Source organism: Ylistrum balloti, unplaced genomic scaffold (assembly GCF_031769215.1).
Source record: "Ylistrum balloti isolate Yb309-2 unplaced genomic scaffold, AGI_CSIRO_Ybal_v1 Utg371360, whole genome shotgun sequence".
In the NCBI taxonomy this organism is placed as follows: domain Eukaryota; kingdom Metazoa; phylum Mollusca; class Bivalvia; order Pectinida; family Pectinidae; genus Ylistrum; species Ylistrum balloti.
In genome coordinates this window covers 11,904-39,512 of record NW_026782721.1, presented here as the reverse complement: position 1 = coordinate 39,512, position 27,609 = coordinate 11,904, and the positions used below count along the sequence as shown (strand labels likewise).

The window sequence follows — 27,609 nt, the reverse complement described above, 5'->3', positions numbered from 1 at the left end:
GATTGCCTGGTCACGAGACCACCCCACAGGACCCTGGATTGCCTGGCCACGAGACCACCCCACAGGACCCTGGATTGCCTGGCCACGAGACCACCCCACAGGACCCTGGATTGCCTGGTCAAGTAACTACCACACAGAACCCTGGATTGCCTGGCCACGAGACCACCCCGCATGACCCTGGATTGCCTGGTCAAGTAACTACCACACAGAACCCTGGATTGCCTGGTCACGAGAACACCCCACATGACCCTGGATAGCCTGGTCACGAGAACACCCCCACAGAACCATTGATTGCCTGGTCATGAGACCATCCCTCAGGTTCCCGGATTGCTTGGTCACGAGACCATTCCCTCAGGACCCTGGATTGATTGGTGACGATACCACCACTCAGGTCCCTGGGTTACCTGGTTACGAAACCACCCAACAGGACCCTCGGTTGACTGGTCGCAAGACCACTTCACCCGATCGTGGATTGTCTGGCCACGAGACCACCCCACAGGACCCTCAGTTGACTGGTCACGAGACCATTCAACAGGGCCGTGGATTGCTTGGCCACGAGACCACCCCACAGAACCCTTGATTGCCTGGTCATGAGACCACCCCGCATGACCCAAGATTACCTGGTCACGAGACCACCCCACAGGACCCTGGATTGCCTGGTCATCTAACTACCCCACACGGCCTTGGATTGTCTGGTCACGAGATCAACCCACATGACCCTGGGTTCACTGGCCACGAGACCACCCCACAGAACCCTTAACTCCATTACAGGACAGGATACTGCAGGGAACATACTGATTATTTCACAAAATGCTGGACGGACGCACGCCTAGACGTGGGACGGACGGACGACATCCGGTTACTAAGGAGTTCCGAATTCCCAGTAATCTAATGATTATATTTTCGTGCTTCTCCTAATAACATGTTAATTCATTATACTTTCGTTCCTCTTACTAAGGTCACCTTCGTTCGTTTAGCTCCATGCTGATCAGATTCCTCCCCCCACCATAACCGATCCACCCTCAAACATATCCGTCTCTACTACGTAGCAGTCGGCAAAACGTTCTTCACGACGTCGACTGTCTGCTCGAAACAGGGTGAACCGGGACTCATCTATAAACAAGACCTGCCTCCTCTCCCTCAATGGGAATATTCTAGGGGCATGTACCGCTACCCAAGTCATACGACGCTGGCGACGAGCAGCAATAAGGGGCAACGTACCCGCAGACCAACTTCTCGCAATCGTTTCCTTACAGTTTTTACATGGATATGACCTGTTATCTGTCTCTATGAAGACTATCTAATGGTATGACGAGCAGTGTAATTCAATGTCACAACACTGCTGTGCGCGATATTTTTTTTTCCTTTTCGTGGTTTCCGCGGAAGACATCGTCACGCAATACAATTATGCAACATTCGATACAGGACCACTTGCACCGTAACCTAGAGAGTTGCTTGACCAATTTTCATTGATTTTTAACATCGCGTTCGCAAGATATTGCAAATAATGTCACCATGACATTCTTTGTCCCTGATTATATATCTTATCTTACCAGTAACATATATACACTCACACACAAATCTCTCTTTTTGTGACGTAACATTCTATTTAATACAATGAATTTAATATAACAATTAATACGTAATGAGACAACATGCACTTCCACACTCACACCTTTGCACGCACATGACAAAATAATATTAGGTCATCTCCAACCTTATAATAGAATCACACAAGTATTACCATTGTATTCATTGATATATCTATGGATTTGCATGTAAACACATTCATACACATATGATAAATACACATGTACACTGCATGCACACACGCACACACGCACACACACCAACACCATTTCACACACACACACACACACACACACACACACACACACACACACACACACACACACACACACACACACACACACACACACACACACACACACACACACACACACACACACACACACACACACACACACACACACACACACACACGCATACACGCACACACACACGCATACACGCACACACACACGCACATACGCACACATACACACCGCCACCATTTCATACACACATACAGATTTACATACTTATGATAAACATGATGAGCAGAGTATCTATAGATATCTAAGGGATATGCTATTTCATTGATAATTTTCTTGTAAATAGTCTGCATGGAATTGTGTAAATAATCATTTTATTGTTTTAGTTTTCAAAAAAAAAAAAAAAAAAAAAAAGAAAAAAATAACTCTTATCCTAACCCATATAAAATATAAAGAAACACTTTCTTGCAATCAAAGAAACTCTCCGTTGTGCACTGTCGACCTGTACGTACAAAGGATTGTCTGAGACATCAAAGCAAATAATTCTGAAATTTCCCAATGCGAAGTAACTAAGTTTATCTTGAATATTCATCATTCATCAAAAAGTGTGACTTTTGCAGAATTTTGTAAAGTAGAGTGCCTCCTTTTTGTAAATGTAACGGATGCAATCAGTTAGACTCGATCGTGATTTTAATTTGCCTCGGTGACTTTCATGGATATCAAAAAGGAAATATCTTAATATTTTACAAGAGCTATTTAGGTTGATTATAGCATTCCAAATACGTTCAACTTGGTAGGATTATACTGGCGGTCCATGTAAAGAATACGTCATATTTAAGAGGTAAAATAAATTTTAAGAGTAATTTTGTGTTCTAATATTGCTGTCATTGTTTTCTCAATTTCTTCAATGTGAAAGTGGGTCAGGACAGGAAGTGGACATAAGGAGAAAGCGATAAATTACAATGTTGGACAACCATAGAACGTGCTGTTGTCGGGTATCAAATTTAAGCTGGATATAAAATTCCGATCGCTCTATATAGTTGTAGTTAAAACTGATCCTGCTTGGTCAGCGCGCTTACGATCAACTTTGGACTTAATATAAAGCATCACTGAAATATTGAAGGAAACCGGAGTACCTGTGGAAAAAACCCACGTGGTCAGGACGGTGACCCCATACATTTTCACGTCCGTTCCCGGAATCGAACCCCGGACGCCTTAGTGAAATGCGAGTACGTTACCACTGCTCCACTCGACGTATGTGATCAAGTCAATTTTGTGGAAAATCTGAAAAATCAAAGATTTTCTTCGGGTTGCTAAAGTCGATAGTATAGAAGTTCTTATAACACAACCAGTAGAAGATGAGGGCGTGACGTTTCGATGACCACACGATCAACTTCATCAGACAAATGACCAGTGTGTAGCGTACTTGATGGTAAGGAATCGACCAACTTTTTCGGCTGCACTTTAATCCTATGTACACCAAGGTCGAAAATGGTGTGACGAGATGGTAAACAGATTATATGTTATAAAATACACCCTGATGGTAACAATGTATTGGTGGTTTTATAAGAACTTCTATTCTATCTTACCATGACGTCAGTTTTTACAACATATATGATCTATGGATCTAATTTTATTCGAATTCTCACTGTCTTGACCATAACGGACAGTCACTATCTTTATGAATGCCATTGGGATGAGCTATTTTAGTTTAAGGTGATCAATTTTCGTTTTATTTATAATCATAATATTTAATTGTTCAAGAACTCGATAAATATGCATGGTTGATTAAATATTGAAATTTAAAAAGTTATCAAATTATGTGCCAAATACTTCTTTTTTTAATCCATCAAAGCGATAGATCGTTCGTACTCCCGAAATTGCTAGTTGTTATTTCCGCTGATGGAGGTAAGCACACGTAGTTGGACACATATGTAAGTGAACATTTGTACGTTTAAGCAGGTATTAAGTTATTTACCTGGATGGTCAGACTGTCAACTCAGCATATCGACCTATTGGTACTTATCTCCAGCTAGGATAGCAGGCACAGTCGGGCTAGCCTAAATATAGTGACGTCAATTGATACCTTCATTGATCATTTTGATATAGAGTACATTAATACAAAGCATGGTAATCCCATAGTATCCCACTCAACCCCTTCTCGCTCCCCCTTTCAATAAAGTATTTATTTGATAATAATTTTATTGGTGCCATGAAGAAGAGTGTCGTACCACAGTAGTCATAGCTGAATGCTTATATCGTTTGTACATTGTAACATCCGAAGTGTAAGTTGAAATTCAAAAGTGGGTCCCGATAATGATCGTAGTTTGGTGAGCTATGCTGAATCATTAAAACTACGCCAGGATTGCACACGGCAGTAGGGAAAAAGTGTTTTGCGTGGCCTAACTAGAATCCTTTTATCAACCAATCAAATGGCTCGTTACAAGATGACAGACTTATAGCCACACCCCTTCAAAATCAGCCATTTTGGAATCTCCGGAAGAAACTGGGTAGTACGAGAGAAGTAAACTTTGGTAAGTAAACCTGGATTAACTCAATGTCTCAAGCAAATTTTCATGGAATTTGATAATCAGACGATCCAGAAATGGATTAAAGGAAGTGTGCTAGCCATTTCAACATATGTCAGATAACCACAAGGACGGAAAACTTGTTTTCGTTGAGGTTCAGTGATTCCTCTTCAACAACCTGGAATCTAAGGAACGCTGGACTTTCGGCTTCATTTGTGAAAATCACGGTATTGTGTCGTTCAAAGTTAGTGTTGGCAAAATGTTTCGTTTTATTTTCTGCTTACACACGTGTATTTCACTAAGTGGTTCGTGTGTGGTGTTGACACATGATGACCTGCTCAGGATATTTGACAGGTGTGAAGATTTTGCTCACCTGTTTGTTGTCCGTGGGGTGTGTACAACCAACGTGGGGCATGCACCGGTGTCTTCCGGCCCCCATACATTATCTCTAATGGCATAATTACGTACGGAGATGCAGTACTTTATGTTCGGTCAACATTATTCGTGTGATATGACTGACGGGCGACGCAAACCTTCAATAAAACTTGGCCTATCAGTCTTGGACAAGGAAAATTGGCAGTCGGCCTAGGCTAGTTAGGTTACGTGAATGAGAGGCCTACGCCCAATTTAGGAGGGTGGGGTGACAAGTTTACCGTATGTCTCCAAATGATGGTAAATAACTGATGTGACTGGGTGAATTAGTTATATTTCTATGGAGGGTACATGGTATAGATAATCTATTGTCAATGTCTATTGTGTTTTTTTTTTGTCAGGGATCAACATTGTAACGGGGAAAGTAAATATGTAGCACGGATCATTGAACTTACTATGTATATATATATACCATGGATAATTTACCTGTACAAAGTAGACCATCCACAGGTTATGACCTCATGATCATTGAACTGGTGTGGTTGATTTCAATCATAATGAATTTACCTGTGCCTCAGGTACAAGACTAAATTAACATTGTGTTTGTTTACATAAAAATGTATACATTTCTAGCCTGAGTTGGTGGTTTATTTAATTGGGAAATATATTTCAACCCTGGATATAATACCAAATAGACCATATATATCTTATTAAATTGTATTGATAATGATGTTTACTTTCTGGAATTCCTCTATTATGGAACATGCATATAGAAAGACTGTCTTATTATGTAAAAAATAAATATTATTCTCTTTTTCGCTGGAATCTGGAATTTGATTTAAAAGTTTTTAAATTTTGACTATTAGCAGAAATACTTTAAAACTTTTTGCATTAAAAGAATATTTTAAAAAAAGTATCAGTTATAAATGAACCATTAAGAGAGTATGAAATGGATATTAGGATAAGATAAATGAATTAAATGAAGTTAAACAATGAAATATTTCTTTCAAAACTAAGCAGGACATTTGTCGACTATCAATGGGATAGTGAAAGCCACTCCTTTAAATTCTAAGTGTCTGTAAAAGTATGGAGTCATACATTATTTGAACGCATTACTGTTGTATGATTTGTAGGAAAACTATTGCAATCTGTATTTTATCAGGGAGAATATATTGATAAACCATTAATGTACACATTCATGCATACTTGAAATTTTTGAATAGATAAGATATATGATATGTGGTTTAATCAGAAAGATGCACAATGTCACATTTTAACATACCTTATTGATAATTTACAACAGCATATCAATTGCTTGTTTAGTAAGTGAACATTGTAGTTACTGGATAGAGGAGTGTAAATCTATTTATAGCTTGGAGTTTCTCTAAAATCTTCAGGATAAGTATTATCAAAGTGCCTTTTTACACTAGACTGAGTATGTATATATACATATAAATTTAGATAATTTAGTAAACTTCATTTTTTCTTGTCATACTTTTGTTTTTTATAGTTTTTACTCTGAAAATTAGTGAAAATGCACCTTTATATTAAGTTACGCAGGGACTTTGTAAGTTTGCTGTTGTCCAAGTTCATATGAATGTAATTACCTATAACATAAACAAAACAATTATTTTGTCTTGTTGGTATTTCATGTTTACATATCAAGTTACAGAAAAAGTATCAGTCCTACCACTTCTGAGTGGTTGGGTGGCACATTGGTAACACACTTGCTTTCACCTATGTGTGCGGGGTTTGATTCCCAGTGTGGACGTGAAATTGTATGGGATCACCTCCCTGACCATGTGGGTTTTCCCAGTGTACTCCGGTTTTCCTTTCACAGTAAAATTCCTAACACTCATCCATCTGAGCCAACCAGAGTGATTGATATAAGCTGATAGCTTGTTTCGCAGTTGATGTAAAATAAATAAAGTTTATATATATATCTCACTCCTACCTTCATGCAGAGATCAATCTACGCCTGCCTCCTGCATCCATTATGCAGATAAAGTAAAAAGGATGAACATATTTTATCAATGAGTATACCAAAGACATTTCAAAATTTCATAGTGCATTTATGTCTATAGATTGTTTCTTAAGCAGCAGCCATATGAATCTTCCCTGCCTCATTGTTTACACTCTCAACACAGATCCAGAGACTCATTATTTTCAGATGTGGGTTCCCAGGCATCACAAGAAAAATTTATAGAGTTTAAGTTTTTTTTTTTTTTTTTTATCTTTATCAGTTTTCTTAAAGGGATACATTCTGATTCATTATTTTAACCAATCAAATGAAATTTTCAATCACGTTCTAATCTTTAACTTCTCAGGGAATGCTCAGAATTTGTTATACAGCACATGACCCTTCTGAATGGGTCACTGATTTAATTGACAGTGTAAAATGTTCGATTAATAGGTAAAATAAAATGTATCTATTCTGTAATGTAAACTATACAGCAGTGATTGAGATTTGTTCTTACACATGCTAATTTATAGTTCTCTGATAAGCCCACTCAGTCTGGTACTGTCTTATTTCATTGTTCTCCAATAAGCCCACTCAGTCTGGTACTGTCTTATTTCATTGTTCTTTAATAAGCCCACTCTGTCAAGTACTGTTCTTAAATAAGCCCACCCAGTCTGGTACTGTCCTGTTTCATAGTTCTTACATAAGCCCACTCTGTCAAGTACTGTATTGTTTCATAGTTCTATAATAAGCCCACTCAGTCCGGTACTGTATTGTTTTCATTGTTCTTTAATAAATCACTCAGTCTGGTATTGTATTGTTTTCATTGTTCTCCAATAAGCCCACCCAGTCTGGTACTGTCTTATTTCATTGTTCTCCAATAAGCCCACTCAGTCTGGTACTGTGTTATTTTATTGTTCTTTAATAAGCCCACTCGGTACTTTGTGCTATTTTTATCATTCCCCACCTAACAAAGTTGGCTGGGGATATTCAAACAGGTTCTGTCCCTCAGATTGCTGCTATTCACATGATGGCTTTTGGAGGGTTGGTCAGATTTTGGTGAAACTTGGTTGGTACACTCAATGTCATAATCCTTATCCCAAGTTCAATTAACAGCAGATTCATTGCATGTTTAATAAAGCTGCTGTGACCTGATTGGCTGATTTCTTGAATCACTCTCGGATGCTGCTTTCCGTATGATATCTTTTGAAGGACTGGTCAAAATTTTGATGAAACTTGGTTGGCGTATTTGTTCTCTTAACCCTTGCCCAAGTTTGATTAATGACGAATTCCACACATATTTAATGGGGCTGCGGTGACCTGATTGGCTGACTTCTTTAATCACTTTATGGGAAATCTTTCTGCACGTTATCTTTAGAAGGAATAATATGATTTTTAGGAAACTTGTGTTGTAGACTCAATACCCTAATTCCTTGTTCAGGTTTGATTATTGGCAAATTCTATACATATTTTATGAGACTGCTGTGACCTGACTGGCGGATATCTTTTAGCACTCTTAACTGAATGCTTTCTGCAAGTTATCTTTTGAAGGAACAAATTAATTATGATGAGACTTGCTTTGCAAACTTATTACATAACCTCCTCACTCAAGTTCGATTAACTGTGAATTTCATGTACATTTAATCAGGTAGCTCTTACCTGATTGGCTGATTTCTAGAAACAGTCTTGAGGATAGCTGTCCACACTTCTCTCAAAGGAATGCTCAGATTTTTATGAGTCTTACACAGACAGTCCCTCAACCACTCTCTTTAAGTTTGATTATCAGCAAATTCCACAAATATCTAATGAGGCAGTTGTGGCCTGAATGACCGATTGCTTTGTATAGAATATCTTCTGAAGTAATAATAAGAGACCTTTAAAAGACTAAAACATATATCTTAACATTTTGGAAAGTTAGACTCCACAAAATCCTGGGAGAAGAATAAGGATAAGTTTGATAAGTAAAAGAACAATAGGTCTTTTCACCAGTTGGTAAAAAGTTCTAAATCAACCTATGATAGTGAATCTCCAGAATGTTTTTAAAAGTCTGATGTTCGAAGTAATGTTGCACGATCGTCGGGTATGATTTGTTTTACTGGGAGTAACTTTCATACAATTTTACATATCTGACTGTTAGTATATTGTATTTCATTAATGTGTGTAAACCATTACACTGTTTTGTCATACTTGGGTGGTAATAGAATCATTGATTGATCCAGCATCACTGAAATTAAGTGGCAAATATTCTATCATTATCATTTGGTTAAAGAAAGAAATATAAAGGTATGATCAACTGATCTTAATATTCATAGTATTATGCCACTAAATTTATATAACATTGATCACTTTCAACGGAACTTAAAACTGAACATAAACAATAAATGGTTACTTTAGTTTTCAAGATTGCTCACTTTAAGTGTATATATATATATATATATATACTGAACAAAACACAGGTCCATGTGTATTTTGTTTTTTATTTGGCTCTACCATGTGCAGGTCCATGTGCATCTTGGTTTGTATTTGGTGATACCATGTGCAGGTCCATGTGCATCTTGGTTTGTATTTGGTGATACCATGTGCAGGTCCATGTGCATCTTGGTTTGTATTTGGTGATACCATGAGCAGGTCTGTGTGTCATATATTTTGTGTGTTTTGGTTTGTAGTTTGGGGTTCTACTGTATTTGGCTCTACCATGTGCAGGTCCATGTGTGTCTTGGTTTGTAGGTCTGCATATATTCTACCATGTGCAGGTGGTGTCTTGGTTTGTATTTGGCTCTACCATGTGCAGGTCCATGTGTGTTTTGGTTTGTATTTGGCTCTATCATGTGCAGGTCCATGTGTATTTTGTTTTTTATTTGGCTCTACCATGTGCAGGTCCATGTGTGTCTTGGTTTGTATTTGGCTCTACCATGTGCAGGTCTATCTGTGTCTTGGTTTGTATTTGGCTCTACCATGTGCAGGTCCATGTGTGTTTTGGTTTGTATTTGGCTCTATCATGTGCAGGTCCATGTGTATTTTGGTTTGTATTTGGCTCTACCATGTGCAGGTCCATGTGTGTTTTGGTTTGTATTTGGCTCTACCATGTGCAGGTCCATGTGTGTCTTGGTTTGTATTTGGCTCTACCATGTGCAGGTCCATGTGTGTTTTGGTTTGTATTTGGCTCTACCATGTGCAGGTCTATGTGTGTCTTGGTTTGTATTTGTGTCTTGGTTTGTATTTGGCTACCATGTGCAGGTCCATGTGTGTGTCGTGTCTTGGTTTGTAGGTCTGCATATATTTTGGCTAGTTTGGGGTTCTACTGTGTATTTTGTTTTTTATTTGGCTCTACCATGTGTGTGTGTCTTGGTTTGTATTTGGTAGGTGTGTCTGCATATATATATTTTGATTAGCTTGGTTAGTTTTGGGTTCTTTCGGGTTCTACCGCATGTAGGTCTGCATATATCTTGGTTAGTTTTGGGTTCTACTGCGTGTAGGTCTGCATATATCTTGGTTAGTTTTGGGTTCTACTGCGTGTAGGTTCATGTGTATATTGCTTATTACTAGGTTCTATTGAGTACAGGTCTGTGAATATCTTTGTCAATTCAGTTCTGTTACATGAATTATTAACAGATTAGGTGTAAGGCATCTAGAAGACAAGTCACTGAAATATCTAATATTGTGTGCAGCGATCAAATTCTAACCAGTGATAAATTCTACACATGGGTCTGGAGTCCTGTACTCGTAGAATTTAGCATCAAATTTTTGAAAATACTGCGAGACCCATGGTCTTTTGCAATAAAGTTGAAAAGGACTCATAAAAGGATATTGTAGATTACTGTTCATAAATGCCAGATTTTTTTAATAATCTCAAAAGTTTATACACATTGAATGTGCTTTTTCATTGCAAATTTGATGTGTTAGCCAGTTTGAAAATATTTTGAAATTTTGTTTCAGACTTCCGATGTGGTAATTCCAAAAGCAACAATTGAAGAAAAGTTGATAATCTGAGAAAATTTTAAATAAAAGTGGTCGTCATGACAAACTATGAGGAATCCATTCAGCCCACTAGTGACAGCTTTTGGGAAGTGGGAAAGTATCAGAGAACTGTGAAGCGTGTAGACAATGGTTACAAACTGTGTGACAGTCTTCGAAGTCTGATAGAGTCGAGGAGCGAGATCGAACGGAATTATGCCAAACAGCTAACACAGTGGACCAAAAGATGGAATGAATACTTAGACAAAGGTACAAAATATGACTGCTTTTCAGGTTCTTCCCTTTTTGATCAAGATGCTTTTGTACAGCTATTTCTGTGTATTAATAGTAGTAGATAGTAGATATCAGAAAGCATAATTTAATCTATTATTTGAAATGGCAGTAAATAAACAAAAGAAAAAAAAATCTATTTTCTCCTTTCATTGTTTATTCATGACAAAACATGTGATAAAAACACCAAACATGGAATGCAATACCAATCTACTACACATGTACTGAACATGTTTCCTGTACACTCCTCTTACTGACAAAGCACATGTAGATAATATATTGTACGGAATGACAATAAAACGAAACTAAAATTTGCTTTTGATACACGAAAAGAAAGGATGTACAAAGCTACAGATCATATTAACATAACTTTACTATGAATTAATAAACATATGAAAAAGTCGACACTGGAAAGTTTTATAAAATGTTATAAAGACTAGACTTAACAAATTACTCCGAGACATAGACTCTGTCAATGATAAATAATTTCAGCACTGCATTTCCAAGCACTAAATCCAACACAGTACCAAAGTCCTTTAGTAAACAAGCACAAAAATTAGTTTCTGTCAGAAATGTTGAGATCAAATTTCGTGGAAAATTTCATACAGGTTTGACACGGTTTCGTTTTTATTGTTCCTAAAGATGCACACGGCCAAGCTGACTGTTTGCATGTCTTGTGTAAACATGCTACTTGTTTAACATACAGGTAAGTCACTGCTATATGATGGTGACACTAATTAGGCAGCCAAATTTATAAACTGCACGGTCATTAATGGGCAGAGACTAGGTGTTTTAAATACACTGGACCAATATGCCATAATTAGCCATGTGTTGCGCACAGGTGACACTGTGTATTTATTGACAGACTTCTTCAAAAGACTTGTCTATGTTTTGACAAAAAAACAGTTTCGAGACAAGTATGCCTTTAACCTTGCTTTGCAATTGAAGGGACTGAAAAATCTCTTTGATGTAAATAAAAAATTTGACTCGATGAAATTTGAGTCATCCGAACTAAAATTATAAATGGAAAAAAATTGGGACTTGGAAATTTGACTCAAACGATTTTGAGACAACAAGTTTCAACTTTTATTGCTAGTCTTGATCTAACAGGTAAAAATGTTTACAATTAATTGTTTTACATCCATTAGAAGGAAAACCTTTAGCCACATTGTTGATGAAAAGTTAAATTTTAAATCTTTCGATGCTTAAGATGTTTTCAAAATAACGGAAAAGATTTTCAAGTGAAAAGATGTTTGTAATTACTTTCTGTATGTGTGCAGGACCTGAGTATGCAACTACACAAGGTGCGTGGAGAGGATTGCTGCAGGAGGCAGATAGCGTGGCAAACCTTCACACCTTGGTCGGAGAGAATCTCATGTCTAAAGCTTACGCAGACATCAAACAGTGGCAGAAGGACAATTATCACAAATCTATGATGCATTTCAAAGAAACAAAAGAAATGGAAGATGGTTTCAAAAAGGTAAAATATTATCAACATATCGTAACTCATATAATGTAGGATTCCCATCTCCTCTCTCTACCTAGCTGGGCCTCTTGCTGCCTAGTTAGTGTTAAGTTAGAGCTATAATTTTGCCAAGGGGCTAGTCTTCAGAGTTATAGTTTAAGAATAGGTTGGTAGTATAGACGTCCCCTCTCTACCACATTTCTATTTCCTACTCTCTTACAAGGCTTCATACGATATGCTCTCTACTCACTTTCTATCTTTTCTCACTGAAAGGCCATGATATCTGGCATAGAAATTAAAAAACGAAGACAATATGGTTCCCATATACCCACCCAGTCTCTCTGTGAGATGCATGTTTGCTGAATGAAACATAAATTATATCAATTGAAAGTTCCTCAAACAAGGATATAACTACCAAAACGTTTTGTAATATTATGAAATATTTTACATCACAATTTCTGTTTCATGTCTTATTTGGCATTGACACCACACCATTCTTTGATGTTTTCACAAGCAAAATTAAAAGTTAACATATCTTTTTTGTTCAGTATTATGAGACAAGGTGAATGGATCGAAAAGATCTATAAGATGTATTTACTTTTCAGAAATGTACATTAATTTTCATTTACAACATTTTGAAAAATTAGTACCTGGATGTAATATTTCGTGTTATAAATGTTACACACAAAGATATATTTAGAATGACATTAACTTGTGTGTCATTTCCTCCTTGTGGTTGTGTATATCCTTGCAGAAGTGATTGGTTTCCCGATAATAGCGAATGTAGTGAAAACCTCTAAACATGTTTTAAAGAAATTAAATCATTTAGTGCTTGTGTAAATCATGTCATAATGTTACGTCCCGGCCATTGAGACTAAAAGCGATTTATCTTTTTTAAGGAGTAAGTTTGTATATGTGTTTTATGACATTATTTTAGTGGTGCATATCATGGAGTCCAGTGTTACGTCCAAAACAATAGATTAATATATAGGCCAACCATTGAAAATGTTGTTTGAAATGACAAAATTTATCAGGAACAAATCTGATATTACAAGTCATTGAATATTTGATATATTTTACCACAAAATGACCGTTGGAGATCGACCACTGACGAAATATTGTGCAGTAATATAACCAATAGCTGAGATTTGCTATATTGTTTGATGCCGTTTAGCGTCCATCATTATGTCCTGATGAATTACTTTCCAGTGTGACAAATATGTTTGGTTCTTAGCCTCATATAACACAAGAAAACCCAAAATATACAAAAGAGCCCTTTTTCCGTATAACACATGGCAGATAAGAAGCATGTGGCATATTATATCACTAGTTGTTCCTTGGTGGCAGAGGACACAATTTAGTGTCTTTGTTTCTGTGATAGATTTACTGTTGTGATGGGGAACTGTACAAAGATAATACTCTTTTTGAAAAACAACTTTGCATGATATTACATTTAACATTACAATGTTCTGTATGACGTGTATCTATTTTTTACAAAATATGTCCGAGATGTAACATGGATTCTGCAATGGTTGTAATGTAGGACATCATAATTTCAACTCAAATAAAATTCTTATGTATATTGCTCTTACTGAAGAGTTTTATAAGTTCCTTTCTGTTCCATAAACAGCCTGGATGTTGTTAAAAGTTCCTTTCTGTTCCATAAACAGCCTGGTTGTTGTAAAAAGTTCCTTTCTGTTCCATAAACAGCCTGGTTGTTGTTAAAGTTCCTTTCTGTTCCATAAATAGCCTGGTTGTTGTTAAAAGTTCCTTGCTGTTCCATAAACAGCCTGGTTGTTGTTTGAGTTCCTTTCCTGTACATAAATAGCCTGGTTGTTGTTAAAAGTTCCTTTCTGTTCCATAAACAGCCTGGTTGTTGTTAAAAGTTCCTTGCTGTTCCATAAACAGCCTGGTTGTTGTTTGAGTTCCTTTCCTGTACATAAATAGCCTGGTTGTTGTTAAAAGTTCCTTTCTGTTCCATAAATAGGCTGGTTGTTGTTAAAAGTTCCTTGCTGTTCCATATACAGCCTGGATGTTGTTTGAGTTCCTTTCCTGTACATAAATAGCCTGGTTGTTGTTAAAAGTTCCTTGCTGTTCCATAAATAGCCAGGTTGTTGTTAAAAGTTCCTTGCTGTTCCATAAATAGCCTGGTTGTTGTTAAAAGTTCCTTGCTGTTCCATAAACAGCCTGGTTGTTGTTAAAAGTTCCTTGCTGTTCCATAAACAGCCTGGATGTTGTTAAAAGTTCCTTGCTGTTCCATAAACAGCCTGGTTGTTGTTAAAAGTTCCTTTCTGTTCCATAAACAGCCTGGATGTTGTTTAAGTTCCTTTCCTGTACATAAACAGCCTCGATGTTGTTAAAGTTCCTTGCTGTTCCATAAACAGACTGGATGTTGTTAAAGTTCCTTTCTGTTCCATAAACAGCCTGGATATTGTTTGAGTTCCTTTCCTGTACATAAACAGCCTGGATGTTTTTAAAGTTCCTTTCTGTTCCATAAACAGCCTGGATGTTGTTAAAGTTCCTTTCTGTTCCATAAACAGCCTGGATGTTGTTAAAGTTGCTTTCTGTTCCATAAACAGCCTGGATGTTGTTAAAAGTTCCTTTCTGTTCCATAAACAGCCTGGTTGTTGTTAAAAGTTCCTTTCGGTTCCATAAAGAGCCTGGATGTTGTTTAAGTTCCTTTCCTGTACATAAACAGCCTGGTTGTTGTTAAAAGTTCCTTTCGGTTCCATAAAGAGCCTGGATGTTGTTTAAGTTCCTTTCCTGTACATAAATAGCCTGGTTGTTGTTAAAAGTTCCTTTCGGTTCCATAAAGAGCCTGGATGTTGTTTAAGTTCCTTTCCTGTACATAAACAGACTGGATGTTGTTTGAGTTCCTTTCTGTTCCATAAACAGCCTGGTTGTTGTTAAAAGTTCCTTTCGGTGTTGTTGAAGTTCCTTTCCGGTACATAAACAGCTTGGATGTTTTTTAAGTTCCTTTCCTGTACATAATAGCCTGGATGTTTTTTAAGTTCCTTTCCTGTACATCAATAGCTTTGATGTTGTATGATGTTTGGTGTTATATAGAGATTAAGCCTCGGACACTAGGAAAAAAGTGGATATTTCTAGACCATGATATACATTTATTGATTATAACAGTTAATCAGATTTTGTTCTGTACACAGTGAACACTTTATGAACATCCTAAGATCTATTGATGTGATGTACTAACATGAACAAAATTACCCAGTAACTATTGATTCTAAGGCCAATAACAACTACGTTTGTGTTTTCCTGATGGTTTCTATATTATCAGAAAATTTCCCTAACTTGTTTATACATTTTTAGGTCACCTGAAATAAAGTCTCATGGTGCCTTATTGCTATCACCTTTATCCGACGTCATGTGTCGTGCATGCCAGGAGGTCCAATTGAGCCATTTGGATACTGTGGCATTCAGCATCTGTCGTCCATTATCTGTCAACTTTTACTATATATTGCAACTATTCAGTAACAACTCAGCAATTTTAATCAAATTTGGTCCGAAGCATCTCACGGAAAGGGGAATGGCAGGATATTGTCCACTTTGCACCATCAACAATTCATTTGGATCTTTGGTTCTTTGAAACAGTTGTGGTCCTTACTTTGTCAGCTTCCTGAGAAATAGTGTGTGTTGAAAAACACTCTTGAGGTTACATAGGGTAGGCACACATTAACTGACTGAGGTATTGTGGCCCCTCCCCCTTTCTCCATGATTGCCAAATACATCTACTAGAGCTGGTAAATATTTTCAAATGAGATAATTTCCAAATAAAATGTCTATTGTGGAATGGAAAGCGTTATTCCTTTTGAAAATTCATAGACATCCTGATAATTTTTAAGCTAGCTGTCTTTAGCTGTCGTTAGACCTGTTTTAGGTGAAGATGGAGATAGAATTTAACATGCGTTTTGTTGTCAATTTTTTTTTTGGCTTTTAACAAGTCTTACGAGTTGAACTGTCAGGAAAATGGCAATGCTCCAATAAAATGTGACAGAATGTAAAGCAATGGAAGCTTCATGTGGGCTGTAATATTTAAATTATTTCTCAGTAGAATGCCATGATGTTAGTTCTGAATTAAGGTTTATGTATAATTATCACTGGCTCTGAAAAATCATTTGGGGTATACTATTAATAACAAAGATATTGGGGAACAAATTTCAGGTATCAGAAGTCACATCTTGTTAATTCTTTTCTACATCTGAGGTTCATTTCAGTATCTCTTAGATGTATTTACTTACCCAGAAAGAAAAAAATCGGCATCTCTGAGGTGTATATGTACTTCCATAAAACAATTTTAGTGCTAGTTAGAGGCTTCTGCATCATGTGTTGATTAGTCCCTGATTGGTCCTGAGAACCTTTTCTAGCTCTAATGATGATCCTTAATACTGGAGAAAAACTTGTCCCCAGAATATAGAAGAGAAAGTACCAGTTTCTAAATCTAGATGTTTGTTTGTAAAACTTTTGATAAGAAGGGTGGGCATATTACTGACCAATGTCACAAGTTTTAAGTTCTATCTATTTATTTTGCACTGTTTCAGATTAACCTGACAATGTGTATTGATTTACACAGGACGTAACTGGTTTTGATTAAGTACTGTTGTGTTTGATGATTTCTCACAGTCCTTATTTGTTAGATTGAATTTGATTGGATGTTCTGGTGAAGATCGATATGTCCTGACAGACTACTGATAGGGAATTTCCTCAACACTGCAATTTGAATCGCTCACTTATTTTCTTCTCCACAGGGTTTTGGTGGGACAGTGACAAAGCTGTGTATAATAGTTTTAATGCTGACTCGGCGAATCTCCACACAAAGATAGCATGTACATTACAATGTCTGTTCCTGTGTGTAAATCAATACCAGGAATTCACTAAATATTAAAATATTAAGATATTCTGTAAAAAATGATATAAGTTTAAATATATATTCCTGGAAAATACATCTTGTATGTATCTCTGTATATAATGTTATCATCTAATTATGATGAAACTGTTTAATTTATTGGACATTATATATGACATGTAGATACCAATAAGCTTGTACCTGGCAGTAAGTCCAGCCATATCTATTATCATTAATTTTAGTATCTAACCTTACTTATTGTCAGAATATATATGTAGGTCCCTAGACTTGGTCTTTAGATAGGTCGCCCAATAAACATTTCTACAAAAAATTTAGACAAAATTTAAATGAGATTGGTATTTTACTGGGGCAGATTTTGTTAAAGATTGTGATTTGTTTTACTGATAATTGCCAGATTTTTAAGGGTTGATTAGAAATTTAGCTTAGGAATATAAATACTGTACACTAGGGAGTATAGATGGAGGAAGTGACTTAAATCACAATGATTTATCTGTAGATAAATTCACATAAAAAAAAAATACAGGACTGATCTCATGATGTTTTCTTCCTGTTCCTGTAAAAACTTGTTTCCTACAAAATAAATATACAATAGCATGATAATTATTTTAAAAACTGATAAAGTTTTTTTAGGTCATCCGACTTAAACATTTTTTTACAATACCCTTTCTCTTCCTTCCCTGTTGGACATGGGTTCTTAATAATGAATGTAATTAGTTTATATTAGATATTGTCCACACCTGGGTCTACAATGTTACAGGAGATTTTCAGGGTTTAGGAGAAAGTGGATGGGATTTTCATATATAGTGCAGCACATGAATAACATTCCCCTAGTCTGCTCTAAAGTGATCCCTGCATGTTCAGCTGATTTCTAATTGAAAGTTTTATACATATTGAGGTGTTTAAAATCACATGTGGCTGGTTACAGAATGACAGGTTAAGTTGTGTAGCTAGTGTGGACGTGATGGTTTAAATGTGTACTTCCTACTACTGACTGTTATAGCCTCCAGGCTGATTTTGTCATTGACTCCGTGATCTACATCGCATATATAAGTCATGCTAGTGCTTGAGTATGAATGTTACAGACTTTTTCTAAACACTTTCCCTAATTGCAATATCTTCTATTTTTGGCATGGTAATTTGCTTCCCTATCAGTGAATGATTATTCTCAATATTGGATGAGGAAGGCTTTAGTCCAAAATTGACAACAAAAAAGCCTTGACTTGTGATGGGGATAATGTTGTTTTCTTGTGTGTGCTAATGTGTCAGCACTGATATACCTCTTATCATTGAGTATCGTGGTTGGATCCACTTGTCAGCTGAAGTAATCTACTGTAATGTGATAATTTCTGTCATTTTACTACCGATAGAATCATGTGAGATCTTTGAGTACAATCTACATAGAATAAGGATTACAGCAAAACTTGTCAGGACATTTAATGGGAAGCTTCTGAAATCCTTAGATCTGACACTGCTATCCTTTATAGCTGTATACTTAATTATAAGCTTAAATATAATTTTAGCGTGGTTTGTGTACCTGTTTAATGATGAAGGGAGATTGTATGCTCTGGAGAAACACCTGTGGTAATTCTGGAGAAAATGCTACAGCAGTGTTCTACTGAAGGAACACCTTTCCCCTTCTGGATGACCACTAAATATTTCCTCCTTATGAAACCTTCTCAAGGAACACCTGGGTTTCCTTGATGAATGACACCAGCCTCAAACTTTAGAAACACCAGTCCTACAGGAGGAACACTAGTCTCCTTCTGTAGTGACACCAGTCTCCAACTTTAGAAACACCAGTCCTACAGGAGGAACACCAATGTCCTACTAGAGACAAGGCCTGTCTCCTACTGTAGTGACACCAGTCTCCAACTTTAGAAACACCAGTTCTACAGGAGGAACACCAATGTCCTAGTAGAGACAAGGCCTGTCTCCTGATGATTTATAGGGCAGCATGACCTTTTTATACCACTCTTGACCACCACTTAGATCCAGGGATTGGGGTATATCTTTTGACCAGAAAATATGTTTATAGATACTTCACACATACATACAGTAAAATGCCAAATTTCATTTTTAGATCTCCTGAGATCAAGTCTTGTGGTGACCTATTGCTATCACCTTCATCCAGTATCGTGTATTGTGTGTTATGGGTCCATAATCAAATAAACATTTTCAACTTCTTTTTAAAAACTCCTGATCCGATTTCAATGAAATTTTGTAGAAATCTTCCCTGGCCTAAGATGAACCAAAATTGTTATTATATAGTCCCCACCTAACAGGGGCTGGAGGGATGGGACCAAAAGGGGTCAGATTGACTTGAATTTCAAAAATTGTCTTCTCAGCACCCAGATATGGTAGAATCAAATACTCTTAATCCTTTCGGCGCCGTAGGCGACTAAAGTTGACATGCAGACTGGCCGACATAGGCGACTAAAGTCGACATGCAGACAGGCCGCTGTAGGCGACTTTAGTCGGCAATTTTTGCCATTGTTTTCGGATATTTTCCAGAAAATATTTGGCGCTGAACTGTACATTGTGAGAAATATTTGGCGCTGAACTGTACATTGTGAGAAATATTTGGCGCTGAGCTGAACATTGTGAGAAATATTTGGCCCCGAAAGGGTTAATGAATGAAAGCATCTTTAGGTACTTCACCAAAATTGTGAATTTCATACCCCAGGGTCTCACATTTCCCTATTGGGAGGGGGTAAAATTTACTGTAGTTTATATCTGAAAGCTATATTTTTGAGCATAATTCATTTAATTTCCATTGGAAATATTTGAAATTTGGTTAGAATTATGAGTGAAAAATTGACTCAGATTTAAAAAATCTTCTTCTCAGCACCCAGATATGATAGAATCAAATGCTCTGTATGAATGGAAGCATCTTCAAGTCTTTTCTTCCTGGGGAGGAAGGTTATTTTTAAACCTTACGGTAATTTTCATAGAAAAATTGCATTTTTGAGCATAACGTTGGTTATTTCCCACTGGAAATAACTTTGTTATTAAAGGACGGCAGTTTTGATACTATGCATGTATTGACACTGGCTTACTCTTTCCAGTGTCTTAAATTCTGTTTCATGATACATGATAACTATCTTTTCACTTTTATGTTCAATATTGCTTGTCTCAGGTGACCATCAAGGCCGATGGGCCTCTTGTCACTATACATTATATTATATCATTTGTACAGAAATATATCTGACAGTGTTCCTCACTGCCCAATTAGACATTACATTTTGTGGGAAAGACATGATAGAGCTAAAATAAGCAGGTCCATCTCCCATCAAGTTGTGGAGAGTCACAAATTGACAATAAATTGTACAAAGGAATCCTCTGATACTTGTAGAAAAACGGCCCACATTTCCTTAGAAACAAAATTTGTTTTATATAAATTCTTCTTGTGGTTGTTTACAGTGTTAAGTGTGTGTCATGCTTACAAATATATCTTTATTTTTTTGAATTATAGCATGTATAATTCCCTCTAGCAAGTTCAACCTAGATATATCTTATATCTTTGTTGGAATATATTCCTAAAGGTCCTGTAGATGTTTAGATATAGAAACTATTAGGAAATGAAGCAGAAGTATGTATATTGATGTGAAAGCCCCAGGCTGTACTATAGATTCACTTAGTGCTGTGTGTAGATACATATAACAAGGTAGCAAGATGAATCACTGACCAGTGCCTTGGACAGACATAATATTGTGTGGGAGATGTCTGGCATTACGGACATCATAAAGTAATAATTTATCTTGTAAATAGCCTTGCCATACAAGGTAAATAAAGGATAGATAGGATTTATAGATAGCTTTTATTGGAGTGTATTGTTTTATACTTGTAAGTGGATATAAATTGAATATCTAGAGTTAATTGAATTTTGGTTTGATCCCATCATTGGATGATTTGTGACTTCAGAAGTTTAGGTTTTATCCCATCATTGGACAATTTGTGTCTCTTCAGAAGTTTAGGTTTGATTCCATCATTGGACAATTTGTGTCTCTTCAGAAGGTTTTGTTTGATCCCATCATTGGACAATTTGTGTCTCTTCAGAAGTTTAGATTTAATTCCATCATTGGAGAGTTTGCCTTTCTTGGGATCATGGATTGTCCTTTGCTGCTATGTTTGAGACCTTGTAAAGACACTTTAATTGTTCTGGATGTCTGGAAGGACTGTCACAGGTTCAAAATTTTGGGCCCGGGTACCTGAATTTTATCTGACATAATTATGAAACATAATGTTACCGGTGAAAAGGGCTTGTAACTTCGGGGAACAATTAAAAATCAGCCATATACATCATATGAACACATTACTTCACTGACGATATTGTATTCCTTTCATTGCACCTATCAATTATTTTGTAATTTAAACGATCTTGAGAAAATCACATGAGGTCAAAAGTTCACAAAACGTGCCTGTCAAGCTTACCGCAAATATGGCAGGATAGTGTTACTTGCAAATGTGTAACAGGAAGTAAAGTAGGACAGAGACATTGCCGTATTTGACAGAGTTGTCGTGATCAACAACAACATAGTAGGAATGACAGCAGTAAAAGATTCAATCTAGAATCAATACACACTAAAATAAATAAATAAGAAGGTTATCTAATTCAAACTAGAAATTCCTGAAGCCAGGCGTGTTATTGATGGTAACAGGGTAAAGCCACAAGTCTGTCGTGTACATATGTGTTTGATGGTCCCCAAATCGAAATGTGGTAGTGAGAAAACTGAAGGAGGACAATGTTGAATGTAGAAATGTAACAAACAGATAAAGTGTTATCCTCAATGAATGAAAACAGAACAAATGAGCGAGATATTGTATTACTTTAATAATCTGAAATGTAAACACAGACAAAAGACAGAATGTTTCCTATTTTGACGGGTACCCGGGTACACAGATTTGGACCCCGTTATTTCTCAAACCCGACCTGTACACAGGTGCTCGAGTACTCATTACAACCTTAATGTCTGGTGATGTTCAGGTCATCTGTTAGGGCTAGGTTAACACATATGGACTAACAAGAGTGAATTATATAAAAGATAAGTAATCGTGTAAAAACATAAAACTACCAAAATGCCAGTGGATTCAGCTGATGGTAGAAATTGAAATCTTTATTTCAGAATAAATTGTTTCAAGGTCTATTTTAGTTTACTTTTATAAGATGGTGGTCTGTTTAAGTTGCCTTTTGTTGATGGTCTGTTGTCTGTTGTCTGTCCGTAAACAATCCTTACTATCACTGTTTCTTGTATTGCTTGCTGAGGTGTGGTCAGATGTCCAGTAGTAAATATGTGTGCAATAACTAGTGTATACAACCCATCATACTCAACTTGGTACTCTGATTACTGATGTCTAATTAATCATAGTAATATCTGTCTTTGTTATGTATTTTAGGCACAGAAACCATGGGAGAAGAAATATACAAAGCTACAAGCTGCCAAAAAAGAGTACCACACAGCGTGTAGGAATGAAAAAAGCACGGCCAACCAGGAGAATAATGCACGCGGAGACTCTGCTGTGTCACAAGATCAGGTATTATACATACGTCTTTATCATTCCAATACTTCTAAATGAGAAAGTCTCTGGAATTGAAGTGAACTGTATTGAATATTAAAAGTGTGGTAAATTGACTGCTGTGTTGGCAGAGACTTGCTGCCTTATCCAGAAAAAAATATTTAGTTAACTTGTGTTTTTAAAGAAATTAACAAAATCAAAGGGTTTATTAAGAAGAACTTCTGAAGCCGAGTTTCCAATCAATACATTGTTACTTCTTCTCTTGTGCTTGAAGCCTACATATTTTTGCCTGCTACTGCTAGACTGACAAAGTGGCACATCTTACACAACGTATTAGTGACAGCATTATTAAGTAAGAGTATTTAAATGGTTTGAAGATGACTCTTAAAAGGAGATATTTGTTTCTTTAAAAAACAAGGATTGATGTAACTTTATTGAAGATTTTTGTCTTAATTAAGGTCATGGTGTGTAGCAGACAATTACAACCACACTATGTATGATCACATGACATTCCCAAACACAACATTATATATATATATTTGTCAATGTGATTTCCTCTATAGTATAATATATATAAAAATTGCCTCATTATCTCCAGCAGTTTGCTGAAATATACTGCTGTTCAGTAAAACTATAAACCAATAATCTATATATCATTGTATTGTAATAAAGCCAGTTTCATGACTTTGAATAAAAAGTAGAAATTGTAAGACCTCTGATCTTGCTGCAGGATAAATAGGGCGGTTTAAAAATTCCCAGAAGGCATTGGTTACTGTGTATCAGTTGTGACGTTGTAGCTGTACAGCAGGACTTGAAAGAGTTAAATATGAGATTGCCTGGAACTATTCAAGTTTGGGAAGTAGAGAGGGAATGTTGGTATCGTGACCCAGGTGGCGAAGGCTTTACTGTCTGCCTGTCAGGGATCAATGTAATCAGTATTACAGGTGTTAGGGTCAGTAGCCCGGAGGTGTCTGCTACACCAATGTAACTGTATTAATTATTAACTCACCTCACTCGACACACACCTCACTCGACACACTCGCTGAGAATTTCTTTATGGTTTATTTATTTCATTTTCTTCTTTTGTAGATGTGATTTACAATAATTATGACTAATGATTTTCAAAGAAATTTTAGTGAAGTTTAGGAAAATGAAAGAAACAGCTTTACAAATGAAAGTTTGTGTGTAATACACAGTCTTGTAGAAGAGATCTCTGTGATAAGAATGATGTGTAAGGAAGTTATAGAATATTGATGGGCTAAATCCATCTGAGACAATGACCTATGGTTTTAACAACGGTGTGATGCAGTCAGATTGTATTGATTATAAATGCAAGTGTTTGTGTTTTAGACTGAAAAAGGAAGAATTTTACTACCAGACTTGATTGATTAGATTTGAAAGGAGTACCAAGTTTATCTAGTAGTAATCCCATGTCTTATAATCAATCCACCCTTTATGTTTCACTCTATCCAGTAATAAGCCCATGTCTTATAGTCAACCCACCCTTTATATTTCATTCTATCCAGTAATAAAACCATGTCTTATAGTCAACCCACCCTTTATATTTCATTCTATCCAGTAATAAGCCCATGTCTTATAGTCAACCCACCCTTTATATTTCATTCTATCCAGTAATAAGCCCATGTCTTATAATCAACCCACCCTTTATATTTCATTCTATCCAGTAATAAGCCCATGTCTTATAATCAACCCACCCTTTATATTTCACTCTATTCAGTAATAAGCCCATGTCTTATAATCAGGTAATAATCCAATGTTTAGTAATAGGTCCACCCTTTTTATTTCATTCTATCCAATAATAAGCCTTGTAACATCTTGTAATAGGTCCATCCAGACGTATATCAGCTTCGATGGTGCGGTGTTAAGATCTCTATACCGCTGATTAGATTGACATGTTTACTTCTGAGATTATTTAGAGAAAACACATATAAGATGCACTTAGATAGAATAGTTAGGAAGTTTACGGTGCAGAAGTCTGCCCCATTAAACATGATAAATGAAGCAACATTGAAGATTGTGTTGGTTCTGTCATACCTCTTTATAAAATTCCTCATTCTCTATCATGCATGCTACCAATTTTTTATCTGCATAAAGAACACACTGCAGATAGCTCATGTATAGAAAGGAAATCAGTTTGTATGGAATTTTGGTTATATCAGTGTCCATCAAGGGCATTGTAATTAAGCTATCACTACAACGACCACAGTAACTAAGGCAGAAAGAAATACAACGTCACATACACAGAAGCTGGATGATCATCTATTGGGTTCACTGACCGATATATATAGCACAGTGACTTTGGGACTTAACTTTGAGTCCTGGACTCATGTTTTTCCTATAGGACTCAAACAGAGAAACCAATCACATCTTTGTAACTGGACTCATCAGAAGTTTGGAATGGATGTTCTGGACTTGCTAGAAAAAAAAAGAGAGTATCTGCTGAGATATAATTGACCATAGATGCTTCAGCTACTGTCTAGATAGATGTAGCTGATGCGATGTTAGAAATGGATACTGAAATATTGAACTATATATAAATACAGCCTATTTAGATGAAAAAGCTAAGAAAGTTTTCATATTTTGTTACAATTTTACTTATTGCTGGTGATAATTACAGATTACTTTCCAAGACATGTTGTCTTCTATGATTATATAGTGAAGTGTCAGCTCTCAACTGGTAATTTAACCACTGTTGTAGATGATGTATTCCTACTTAAACTGACACCTGATCTATCTACCTCAGCTGAGAGAAATACAGTTATTAAGATAATTATGTATATTTTATGCTGAGAAGTCTTTCTCCTATGTGATCATGACACTGATTCAAAATGGAATTGACATGTGATCACATAGTATATCAATATTAATATACAGCAGGTGGTTTTTTTACCTATTAACTATACAACACCACTGAGAATGATATGCAGGTCACTGACCTATACTTCCTCGACCTTACACCTGTAATCTGTGACATATGACCTTCCTTAAATACCGCTCCTCAATCAATCCCAAACAAGATGACCATGGTGTCAGATCCTTAACGTAGGAACGTAATTTACTGTGTTATAGTGTTATTACCGTACATATCCTATTTAGGAACACCATCTCCTCATTAAAAGAGATATTACTTCATATATCTTATGTAGGAACCTCATCTACTCTGTTATAATGGTATTACTTCCTTTATTGATGAATTACCATATTTATCATTCACTGAAAATGATATATGTTATAAGCCAAACCAGTATATGTTTATTTGACCCACGTATTAGCAGCACCCTTTCTCCCGATATGGTAACCGTTATGGTACTGTCTCGTCTGCCCTTCTATAGTTTATTTTATATATCGGTGTGTAAGATGTTCTTTAGGAAGACTATGGTATACAGAATAGCAGTATAAGGATTCATTGTCAGCCTTTTAATGAATTATATAGAAGACTGTGAAAGCTCTGATTGATTAAAGAAGAAAGGAGGTAGTATGTAGCGTTTTGCTAAGTCTTGCCAAGAATGTATTGATGGTTTTCATATGGTTACTTTGTATTCAATATACACAGAGGTCATAACAGTTGCGATAGTCATCTGTTAATTTTGGTAACACTTAATACTAATCAAATTTCAAAATACACAAAAATGAAAGTAATTGTCAAATTAGAGAACTCAACACTCTAATTTTTTTTTTTGGCCAATGGAGTGTTTGGCTCTATCTTTGAAATTAGGAGGTTTGAAGATAAATTGTTATAATCCAGTGCTGGTCACTCCCATCATCATGTAAATCCTTCATCCTCAGTTGTTTTTGAGCATTCTATGATGTCTTACAAAAGTCCATCAGTAATGTTGGTCTGACCAAACCAGGGACTGGTCGGCTCTTGCAGCTGCCCATTATTGCAGTCTTGTGTGCTAGATGTTTCCACAATCTTGTCACTCATCCTGCTTCATTACTTAAGGTAGTGATTCCTACTTCTCTGTCACTTGACACTGTTTCTGGTGGCTAATTTACCTATCTTCCCTGTCCCTTTTCTCCATATCCAACTAGAACAAACCTTTGCCTGTCTTGCATGCTGCTGCCCAACAGTTTCTTCTGGTTTGCTTCCCATCAGGTTCTTTTGGTCTCCTCCTCTCATCAAATTGTTATAGTCTGCCCGCCATCAATTTTTTCTGGTCTGCTCCCCAACAGTTTCTTCTGGTCTATTCCCCAACAGTTTTTTCAGATCTGCTCGGCAACAGTTTCTTCTGGTCTGCTCTCCAACAGCTTCGATTGAACTGCTCACCGACAGCTTCTATTGACCTGTTCCCTGACAGCTTCTATTGAACTGCTCCCCGACAGCTTCTTTTGACCTGCTCCCCGACAGCTTCTTTTGACATGCTCCCAGACAGTTTCTTCTGGTCTACTTCCCAACAGTTTTTTCAGATCTGCTTGGCGACAGTTTCTTCTGGTCTGCTCCCCAACAGCTTCTATTGACCTGCTCCCCAACAGCTTCTATTGACCTGCTCCCCAACAGCTTCTATTAACCTTCTCCCCAACAGCTTTTATTGACCTGCTCCCCAACAGCTGCTATTGACCTGCTCCCTGACAGCTTCTATTGACCTGTTGCCCAACAGCTTCTATTGACCTGCTGCCCAACAGCTTCTATTGACTTGCTTCTGTGAATTTTAAGAGTCATAAGGATGACTGACAGTGAATCCTCTTTGGCTGACCTTCACTAGTAGACACCAAATTCACTATTCCTGCGATTGACTATCTCATGGCATGGTAAATTGCCTTTCTATCACTTTCAGGTTTCCTTTCCA

General features: G+C 36.6%; 1 protein-coding gene across 1 annotated transcript; it reads left to right on the top strand.

Annotated features, from left to right (window-relative positions):
• Positions 1-4,325: 4,325 nt before the first annotated feature.
• On the top strand, positions 4,326-22,819 carry LOC132562184 (protein kinase C and casein kinase substrate in neurons protein 1-like; the record flags this gene model as incomplete). Its single annotated transcript, XM_060226915.1, has 4 exons — positions 4,326-4,369; positions 10,632-10,919; positions 12,221-12,420; positions 22,682-22,819. Coding segments are annotated over exons 2-4 (546 nt in total), but the record flags the coding sequence as incomplete, so codon positions are not given.
• Positions 22,820-27,609: the final 4,790 nt, after the last annotated feature.